This window comes from Bison bison, unplaced genomic scaffold (genome assembly GCF_000754665.1).
Source record: "Bison bison bison isolate TAMUID 2011002044 unplaced genomic scaffold, Bison_UMD1.0 scf7180017864329, whole genome shotgun sequence".
NCBI classification, from domain to species: domain Eukaryota; kingdom Metazoa; phylum Chordata; class Mammalia; order Artiodactyla; family Bovidae; genus Bison; species Bison bison.
The window spans coordinates 5,418,489-5,429,949 of NW_011494901.1; the positions used below are offsets into that span (position 1 = coordinate 5,418,489).

At 35.7% G+C, this 11,461-nt stretch overlaps 1 protein-coding gene across 1 annotated transcript in view; it reads right to left on the bottom strand.

Moving 5' to 3' along the window:
• Positions 1-11,461, bottom strand: part of CENPH (centromere protein H) — an 18,813-nt gene continuing 7,352 nt past the window's right edge. Inside the window, exons 3-9 of the mRNA XM_010853597.1 lie at positions 8,907-8,955; positions 8,460-8,534; positions 6,425-6,481; positions 4,005-4,068; positions 3,629-3,680; positions 1,160-1,323; positions 1-512 (exon numbers count right to left, since the gene is read on the bottom strand). Of these exons, the coding sequence (XP_010851899.1) occupies positions 420-512; positions 1,160-1,323; positions 3,629-3,680; positions 4,005-4,068; positions 6,425-6,481; positions 8,460-8,534; positions 8,907-8,955 (554 nt within the window). The 3' untranslated portion in view covers positions 1-419. The remainder of the gene's footprint in view (positions 513-1,159; positions 1,324-3,628; positions 3,681-4,004; positions 4,069-6,424; positions 6,482-8,459; positions 8,535-8,906; positions 8,956-11,461) is intronic.

The window sequence follows — 11,461 nt, forward strand, 5'->3', positions numbered from 1 at the left end:
TTGAACCAAAATGAGATTTACCTGAATAAAATACAGTTGACAGTTGAAAAAAAAAACAAAGATGTGTATGGATATGCTTTTCTAACTTTCTAATATTTTGTTGATAAACAAATACACAGAAGTATTACAAATGGGAGCTGAGATTTCCAGGAATGCTGTAGAAAAAATGTCCATATTCAGTAGGAGGCTGGACTAGATGTCTTTTGGGACCCTTCCAAGGCTAAGATTTTCAGATTTAGACTATGCCAGTCACTTTATTATATTTAAAACAATAGATTCCATGTAACACTTAACTCAAGCTAAAAAAAAATAACTGCAGTATTAGAATCGTTCCCAAAACACTGAAAAGCATTTCACTTGAAATTTCTTTTTAAATGACATTAAAAACAGAAACAAAAAATATCAAACTAGAATTCCTGTTAGATCATTGTGAGATTCTTCTCAAGCTGCAGAACAGTTTCCTTGAGGGCAGGATCCTCTGCCCAGTTGACTTTACTCCCCAAAATGAGGTTCTGTAATTTAAAAAAAAAAAAAAATTGTTTTAAAATTAAAGTTCTCGGCAGTATTTTTTAAAAATCGTCTTTCATTTATCAAATATTTACAGAACTAGGTGTGAACATTTACTCTGTGATGATGGGAAAAAATAGTAAATACATTCTTGTATCTTTATTTCTATTTTCAGTAAGGCTTCAACTTTGATCGCCATAATGCTAGGGAAATATTTACAATGTTTATAACAACTTTTCTGCTTTGCCAGTTTTTGTAGATAGTTTTTACCTCTTAAGGAAGAATATTTGCAGTGTTTCCTAGAGGAAAAAGATTACAGTTATGGTTCAGAGTTCATTTTGCATTTCTACAGTGAAAAACAATTAAATTGTAAGTAACATGCATTATTTTGACAAGAGGTTAAAGAGCTTAATTCTCAGCCCTTGCAAAGTTCCAAGACTTTGACAAAGGTGAAGATTATTTTTGTGGTAGGCAATGGAGGACTGATTAGGGTTATAATTAATGAAAATTCTGGTCATTATTCTTTGAGAAACTGCAGCTCAATGATACTGAGTTAATTCAGTTATATATAAAAATATGAAGCCTGAAAATAATAGAATTAATCGCTTTTTAAAAGTTCTTTACCCCTCTTCCCACTTTATATAAACATTACCTGGAACACATGTTGAATAACTGTAGTAATCTGTATCTCTGTCTCCAGGTTTTGTTGTATGGCCTTTATTTTGTCTGAATTTTCCATACTATCCAAATCATCTTTCTGTTTGTTCTTTTCAGTCTGTATTTCTAAAAGCTTTCTTTCTGAAGCTTGTTTTAATTCTGTTGGGTTAAAAATAAAGCAATATACTATATATGACAACTCTTATAAACAAGAATCTTGAAAGCTTATGAAGCAGAACAGTTCCTGATTATTTCAGTCAAGGGAAAAATTTTAATATGCATTTTAGGTTGCAGTTCCATTCTGACATGAAAATGATTTCTCTGGTGCAAAACACCAATATTTTAATTTCATACTTGGCAATGCCCTCTTTGAGATGTTCAATTGTGCATGCATGACAATGATACTGTCTACAAATGTCTGCCATGGCATCATGTCAGAGGACTTCCTCTGGGTTGCCAAAAAATAGGTGATATATGTAAGGAAATACTCCCCCCCCTTAATTTACAAAAATTACATATTAATAAATTTTCAAGGAAAGGTAAGATCCCCTTCTCCAGGGATAAATATCATCAACCATTTTTTTTGTTGTTCCTGAAATATTCTAAGAATTACACTAGAGATCTTCCTTTCATCCTCAGTTGAAAATATCCTAAGGCAAAAATGTAGCTAATCCACCAAACATCACAGCTTAGTCTAGCCTGCCTTAAACATGCTTGGAACACTTCCATTAGCCTGCAATTGGGCAAAACCACTTAACACAAAGCCTGCTTTATAACAATATATTAAATATCTCATGTAATTTATTGAATACTAAAAGTGAAAAATAGTTGTAAATGTATTGGTGGTTTATTCTCATGATCACTTGGCTGCTGCTGCCTGGCATCACATGAGAGACTATAATGAGCCGAGGAAAAAAGCAAAATTCAAAATCTGAATTCAGTTTCTACTGAATGCATATCATCATAAAGTAAAAAAACTGTAAGTTGAAACATCATAAGTTGGGGACAGACAGTATTTAAAAATATAAATGGGTATATCTCAGGAGCTCAGTTCCTTGACACTGATGTATCAAAAGTAGGTTGGAATGCAATGGAAAAAAAAGCAAAGAGTGATTAGACAGGTGACAGGACTACTTCTGACCCTGAGATTACTTACAAAAGGCAAATCTAGGGGCTTCCCTGGTGGCTCAGTGGTAAAGAATCCACCTGCCAATGCAGGAGACAAGAGTTTGATCCCTGATCCAGGAAGATCCCACGTGCCGTGGAAGAAAATAAGTCCATGTGCCACAAATATTGAATCTGTGCTCTAGAGCCCAGGCACTGCAACTACTGAGCCCATGTGCCCAAACTACTGAAGCCCCTGTGCCCTAGAGTGTGCCCTGTGCCTTTTGCTCCACAAAAGAAGCCACTGCAATGAGAAACCCGGCATGGCAACTAAGAGTAGCCCTCGCTTGCCACAGCTAGAGAAAAGTCCGTGCAGCAGTGAAGACCCAGCACAGCCAAAAATAATAAAAATAAATCAAAAAATTTTTAAAGGGAAATATACATAGTATTTTAAAATAATAAATCATGCCTATAACTGTTAAAAGAGTACTACAGAATAAAATTATGCCAATTTTATAAATAAAAAGCACTGAAGATCGATTATCTCTTGATAAAATAAAAAATTTTTCTTATGTATATGTTTGTTTTCAAATTCTTTATAGAGAATATGTACAACTAGCCTTAGTTCTCTCTGAAATAGATTTCAATAAAACATTTCAATAATTTCAATGCAAAAAGCCATCTCATGTTAAGTTAAACTATAGAACCATATGTATCAAGTGATCATTTAAAAATTATGTACCAAAAAAATAAAATTATGTATGGACTTCCCCAGGAATCTGCTTGCCATGCAGGGGACATGGGTTCAATCCCAAGTCTGGGAGGATTCCACATGTCGTGGGGTAACTAAGCCCTAGCACCACAAGTACTGAGCCTGTGTGCTGCAGCTACTGAAGCGTTCACACCTAGAGCCTGTGCTCCACGACAACAGAAGCCACCACAATAAGAAGTGAAGTACTGCAACAAAGAATATAGCCTCTGCTCACCACAGTCAGTGAAAACTCCTCGCAAAAAATAAAATAAATAAATAATTAAAAGAAATTATAAATGTTAATGTGGATGTGGAAAAAGGCCTGAAATGATGTATATCTAATGGTGCTCACACAAGGAGGTATGGCTTTCACATTATACTTTTCTGTATCACTTGATATTTTACCCCCACTGAGAAAGTATTAATTTTTGTGATTTAAAGTTCTAAAACAATGGATCAAGCAAATTGCACTCTGTATACTACTCTTTAAATTGCCATGTCCAAAGTTTTAAGAAAATTTGAAAATTAAAATTTTCAGTGATTGGGAGATCTTCGTATTAAGTGAAAAATGTGTTCTCGAAAAAAAGAGCCAAAAAGTGTTCTACATACGCAATCTCTTCTTTCTAACATCAAGCAATTTTTCCTCCAAATCCCAAGTTTCCTGTTATTAGAAATAAAAAGATTAAGGCACATAACCTAAGAATACACCTATAATATTTAAATCATTGAATTTTATCTATTCATATTTTCTGAGCTTCAGTTTTCAGTTCCTCTATTTTTACACAACAAAAGGGAAAGAAAGAGTAGCTTAAATGATAAGTAGATAATTAGAAATAATGGAACTATGAAAAGACAGAAAACTTAAGGATACTGAATTCCAAACATACCAGTCTTTGGGCAATCCTATTTAGTCACATACAGTTACCAGCAAGAATGTGTTACTGAAATCATGAGAATGCATAAGCAGCTTTATGTTCAAAATTACCTGCTGTGATTTCATTATTAATTTATTCAGATTTAGTATTTGTTTCATGTTATCCATGAGCACACTGAAAAGGAATAAAAAATATGATTTACTAAGTTTAAAATTTTTCATTAATTAACAAATCAGTATATATATACTTTCATTATATCCAATGTACACTTCAATATAGTCATTGTTTAACAAAATAAGTCTAGAAAAGTTTGGTGTAAACTAAATTTCTGATGCATTTCCCTAAAAAAATTTTTGCTCATAGACAACAAAGAATATAAAATTTAAGCATGTAGGAACATTTCTTTTTTTTTTTTTCTTGGCCATACCCCATAGCATGCAGGATCTTAGTTCCCTGACCAAGGATTGAACCAGTGTCTTCTGCAGTGAAAACATAGAGTCTTAACTACTGGACTGCAAAGGAAGTCCCCAGGAACATTTCTAAAAATCTCATACTTAGGGAGAAAAAAACCCTAATAACTTGCTAATACATAATGTTTTTTTTGGAAATGGACTTTAGGATTTTTTAAAAATCAATTAATTTGGCTGTGCTGGGTCTTAGTTTCGGTACACAGGATCTTCCATCCTCATTGTAGCATGTGGGACCTTTAGTTGAGGCACATGGGATCTAGATCCCTGACCAAGGATCAAACCCAGGCCCCCTGCATAGGGAGTGCAAATTCTTAGTCTCTATTCCACTAGGGACAGAGAAGGCAATGGCACCCCATTCCAGTACTTTTTCCTGGAAAATCCTATGGACGGAGAAGCCTGGTAAGCTGCAGTCCATGGGGTCGCTAAGAGTCGGATATGACTGAGCGACTTGACTTTCACTTTTCACTTTCATGCATTGGAGAAGGAAATGGCAACCCACTCCAGTGTTCTTCCCTGGAGAATCCCAGGGACGGGGGAGCCTTGTGGGCTGCCGTCTATGGGGTTGCACAGAGTCGGACACGACTGAAGTGACTTAGCAGCAGCAGTTCCACTAGGGAAGTCCCTGGATGTTAGTTTTTAGACCAGTTTTAGGTTCAGGGAAAAACCAAGTGGAGGGAAACCCGTATACCCTCTGGCCCCACAGTTGCACAGCCTCCCCCACCAGAGTAGCTCATCTGTTATAAATGATGAACCTACACTGACACATCATTATCATCCAAAGTCCAGAGTTTACACTAGGGTTCACTCTTGATGTTGTACATTCTATGCATTCTGACAAATGTATAATGACATGTATCTAACTATATCAGACAGAACAGTTTCACTAAATCAACTGCTTTTATTCCCCATTTCTTCAACAAGTATTTCTGAGAGACTACTTCATGTCAAGATTGTGCCAGGCACCAAGATTATAAAATAGAATAAAACACAGTACCTGTTTTCAAAGAGGAAAGAATCTTATGGGGGAAAAAAATAAATCCACAACCATCGTTATGACTTCATTAGAATCAGTAATGGATTGTGTAAGAGTTGTGGAAAGGGTAGAACAAGGAAACCCTGAGTCTTAAAGGATGGAAAAGTACAGTTGATCCTTGAACAATGCAGGTAGAGTGGGTGGTTAGTTACCAACTGTCCACACAGTGCACAGCACTGCTACCTCTGCCTCAAAAACACAGGAATTAAATGGCTCACCCGAGGACAGAAAGCTGAAACAGTCTGGATTAAACCCCAGTTCACTGATTCCACATACCGTGACCTCTAAATAAATACAAACTTTCCCCCATACTTAAAGATCTGTAAAATGAAAATACAGGTACTATATTTATTGAAAACAAACAAACACAAAACACCTGCATAGAAGTGGACTCAAGCAGTTCAAACCCATGCTGTCCAAGGGTCAAGTGTAATTACGAAGACTACCTAACAAGCAGTTTGGTACAGCTGGAGTAAAAGGGCAGAAATAAGACTGGGCAAGAAGAGCGGTTCTCATATTTCCTAGTGCCACCATCCTTTGGGAGGCTTGTTATATGTGGGTTGCCAGCTTCCCGTCTTAGGATCGGATCACAGATGACCTTGAATGCCAGAGTCTTTATTTTATATTCCTTGGCAAATTATATAAGTTGCTCATTTCTGCCCATGAAAAATGAGGAGTATATTTCCTATCTCATTGGGTTATTGTTGGCTTAAATGAGATAGCATTGTTCTTGTCTTACAGTAAGTACCAAACAAAAGTTAACTTTCAAAAGCTTCCTTCAAAATTATAGATCATCTGGGTAAAACCTCCATTGATTCTCAGGGTCCCATCCATTTGGAACAGGATGTCAGCAGGACTATAAAGTTTGTAATGATGAGACGAGCCTACTTTTCTTATTTCCCAGATAAAGGTGGTCAACAGTGACAGACAATTAAAAAAAAAAATTCATGGAACTAATCATTATGTGATCTCCCTTACTGCCATCCTTACCAAATCCAGAAAACATAAAACAAACAAAAAAACATACCTAGTCTTAATGTCAACCTTCTCCAGGTGTTTTTTAAGTGCAGTTGAAAGTTGCATCCTATAGAGGAAAAAAATCCATTATAAAACATGGGTAACATTTATGGTACAATGAAAAGAATATTTAAAAATACAACATGGATTGATTTCTATTTAAATGTAACATAAAACAAAAGTAGGTTTTTAAACAGTATTATATGGGAAATAATTTGATACGTCAGTCATAGAAACATGAAGTAGCACCAAGAGGGAGGGGGCTGTTACATGTGGCTGTGCATGGGCAGGCAGAGGGGCTGAGCTGACCTGACACCCTGCCTGAACTTGCTCTCTAAACCATCCACCTAGGTGCAGGGCTGGGAGGAAGCAATAAGGCACTACAAAATGTAATGCACAATATGATAAAATACAATTAACATTGCTATAAGTTACATATGAAAGTTAGGAGAATAAATCTAAAAATTCTCACAAGAAAAAATTTTTTTTTCTATTTTTTAAATTTTGTATCTATATGAGATGGTTGATGTTCACTAAACCTACTGTGATGATCATTTCAGGATGCATGTAAGTCAAAACATGTTCTACACCTTAAACTTATACAGTTATTGTTTAGCCGCTAAGTTGTGTCCGACTCTTTTGTGACCCCATGGACTGTAGCCTGCCAGGCTCCTCTGTCTATGAGATTTTCCAGGCAAGAATACTGGAGTGGGTTACTACTTCCTTTCTCCAGGGGATATTCCTGACCCAGGGATTGAATCCATGCCTTCTGCATTGGCTGGTGGATTCTTTGCCACTGAGCTGCCAAGGGAAGCCCAAACTTATACACTGCTGTATGTCAGTTATATCTCAATAAAACTGGAAGAAGGAAAAAAGGCATACAGATCAGCAGGCTCAAATTAGGTAGAGTTAGGGAATACAAAGCCATACTCGACTATAAACTTTAAAATATGTCTATGTATAAGCAAGCACTATAATTTGTTTTTAAATTCAACAGCTAGTAAATAAATAATAATAAAAAGGCAATAAGCTCAGCAATATTAGTCATTTCATTAAAGAGGATATCTTAATAGCTCTGATCTTAGTCAAAAAATATCATCTATATAATGAGCCAGCACATTAAATGAGGGGAAAAAGTTCACTGCTAGAAGTAATTAAAAGGACTTTAACTATTTTCAATTAAATATAAGTAAATGTATCTGGGAAGGTCAGAAATACAAGGGAAAGACAATTAGAGTCATTCATTGAATTGAGATTATTAATTCAGATCACAAGTCTATAATAGAGACTACGTTTGTCTTACTGACAGCTGTATACCAGCATCCAGCACAAAGCTCTGACACAGTAAGCACTCAAATATTTGGTGAATGAATTCTAAAATATAGATCCAAAGTCTAAAATTAAAAATACATTTAAACTCAATGACAATTCCCTTACTCCATTAAGAGTTACTGGAATAAATATGAGACTTCCCTGGTGGCCCAGTAGCTAAGACTCCAAGCTCCCAATGCAGGGGCCTGGGTTCAATTCCTGGCTGGGGAACTAAATCCCACATGCTGCAACTAAAGATTCTTCGTCCCACGACTAAGACCTAGCACAACCAAAAATAAATCGTATAATCCTTTCAAACACCGAATGTGATTTAACCTCACACTTCTATTGTCTTGATTGACATTTTCTTATTAACACTGTCTTACGTAACTTCTTCAAATGAAAACATTAATGATGTAACTTTTCTCTCAGGGCTCAAAATTTGTGGGACCATCAACTAATCATCATTTTGATTAATTCAGACTAGTGATAAAGAACCCACCTGCCAAAGCAGGAGACGTAAGAGATTCCAGTTCAATCCCTGGCTCGAGAAGATCCCCTGAAGGAGGGCATGGCAACCTGCTCCAGTATTCTTGCCTAGAGAATCCCATGGACAGAGGAGCCTAGTGGGCTCCATAGGGTAGCAAAGAGCTGGACATGACTGAACCGACTTAGCACACACACACCCCACCCTGAGCCATACCCATCTTGCATACTTAAAATGTAATAATTACCTGTCTAATGCAAGCTTTTTCATTTCAAAAGCAGTTTTTGCCTCTTCAACTTCATTTTCTAGTTCTTCAATTTTACTGCCAAAGAAGCATGAACCAAAGAATGTCAGCAATGTCAGATAAAGTAACTACTGGAATAAAGGTTTAAAGTAAATCTTTGAAGAAAGTAAAATGCCTGTTATCTAAATAATAGTTTTCTACAGGATCCCATACTGACACATTTCCGGATTTGGTAACCTGACTCCCACTGAGTTACTTTGATAAATATCTTGTTAGTGGTAGCTCACTCATGTGCATCTAAGTCGACATCCCATATCAGTAACTTCTCAACATGTGCATGACAAATTACGTGGAAAAACAAAGAAAGGAAACAGAAAGACAATATTATAAGATGGATAATATTATTAAATCTGTAAAAACCACAACTAAAAATTTAAAATTAAGACATACGCTTCAATTTGCTTTTCCTGCATGATTTGTTCTGGAGTCTTTTCTTCATCTACAAATAAATAAATTTTTGAAGTTAGTAATATTTCAGAAAAGCATTGTCCAACAAAAATATAATGTGAGCCACAAATGCAAACCAAATATGTAATTTAAAATTTCTAGTTTCCACATTACAAAAGTAAAGAAACAAGTGAAATTGATTTTAATATAGCTTATTTAACCCAGTAGATCCAAAATATTGTCACTTTAACATGTAAGCTATTTAGAATTACTGTTGAAATAGTTCACAATCTCTCCTTCTGTTCATATTTTACATTTAGTCCTTCTCAATGAGGAATGACCATATTTCAAGTGTTCAGTGGTCACATGGAGCTAGTGACTAACATATTAGACAGCACAGATTAGAATGATACAAAAAGAGTAAAAAAATCAAGATCAATGTAAAAATATAGAAACTATGTCTATATATAAAAATTTTTAAATATATGTAAAATTACATCCAAAAACACAAAATAATTAAGGATAAATTTAACAAAATACATGTATGTATGACCTCTACACTAAACACCATCAAACAGTAAAATGGAAAGATATACTACCTATACGTACTGGGAGAATCATGGCTAATATAACAACTGCTAATATAACGAACTCACCCATACTGATCTACGTGCTGTGTTGTGCTTAGTGGCTCAGTCGGGTCTGACTCTTTGTGACCCCCTGGACCGTAGCCCAACAGGCTCCTCCATGGGGATTCTCCAGGCAAAAATACTAGTGTGTGTTGCCATGTCCTCCTCCAGGGGATCTTCCTGACCCAGGGATCGAACCGGGGTCTCCTGCAGTGCAGGTGGATTCTTTACCAGCTGAGCTACCATAGTCCCACTCAAAATCCCAGAAATTGACAAGCTGATTTTAAAATGCATATAGAAAAATAAAGGACTGAGAACAGTAAAAACAATTTTGACAAAGAATGAACTTGAAGGACTTATAGTGGCTGATAATCTAGACTTACTATAAAGCTACAGTAATCGGAACAGTGTGGGACCATTGTAAAGGCAAACAAATTACTCAAAGCAACAGAAGAACAAGTCCAGAAATAGACCTACACATATACAATGGGTCACACACGAAAAAAATGAGTCTTGACCCTTACTTAGCTCACACTATATACACAAAACTTAACCCAAGATGAATCACAGCACTCAATGCTGAACTTAAAACTTTAAGACTTCTAGAACATACACAGGAGAAAATCTCTGCAGCCTTGAAGTAGTCAGTTTCTTAGAACTCAAAAACCACAAATCACAAAAGAAAAACAGTAAAAAAACAACACTTCATAAAAATTAATGCCTTCTGCTCCTGAAAAGACACTGTTAAGAAAATAAAAAAGCAAAAAACTAGGAGAAAATTTCTACCATATATATATATATATATACACACACACACACACACACATATATATATATTTATTCATCTGAAACAGGACTGTATTTATTTTTTGAAGTGAATGTTTAAGAGAATATATAATATTTTCACCTTTAATTGAAACTCAAACTCAGTAAGACTAACAATCTAACCAAAAATGGGCAAAGATTTGAAAGGGCACTTCAAAAAAGTAAACTACCAATAAGACATGAAAAGATGATCAACAACATTAGTTATTAGGAAAATATAAATTAAAACCACATAAATATATCACTACATACTTACTAGAGTGGCTAAAATTTAAAAAGACTGACAGTACAAAGTTTTGGAGAAGATATTGAGTAACTGGAAATCTCATACACTGCTGGGGAGGAATCTGCCATAATGGTATAATTATTTTAGCAGTTTGGTAGTTGCTTAAAAAGTTAAACATACACTTACCATATCACCTTGAAATTTCACTTTTAGGTATTTAACCAAGAGAAATGAAAGCAAATGTCCACAAAAATATATACAAATGACAACTGTCCATAGCAGCTTTATTTATGAGGGGCAAACACTGGAAACAATTCAAATGTTCATCAACAGGTAAATGGATTAACAAATCGTGGTGCAGTCATCATAAAATGTACTTCACAATAAAAAGGAATGTATTACTGAAACAAAAGAGCATGGATGAATCGCAAAAATGCTACACTGTGCAAAAAGTAGCCAGACCCTTTGGGAGTGACTACTGACAGGTCTGGGGCCTGATCCGCCTCTTGAGAAATTTGTATGCAGGTTAGGAAGCAACAGTTAGAACTGGACATGGAACAACAGACTGGTTCCAAATAGGAAAAGGAGTACGTCAAGGCTGTATATTGTCCCCCTGGTTATTTAACTTATATGCAGAGTACATCATGAGAAACGCTGGGCTGGAAGAAACACAAGCTGGAATCAAGATTGCCGGGAGAAATATCAATAACCTCAGATATGCAGATGACACCACCCTTACGGCAGAAAGTGAAGAGGAACTAAAAAGCCTCTTGATGAAAGTGAAAGTGGAGAGTGAAAAAGTTGGCTTAAAGCTCAACATTCAGAAAACGAAGATCATGGCATCCAGTCCCATCACTTCATGGGAAATAAATGGGGAA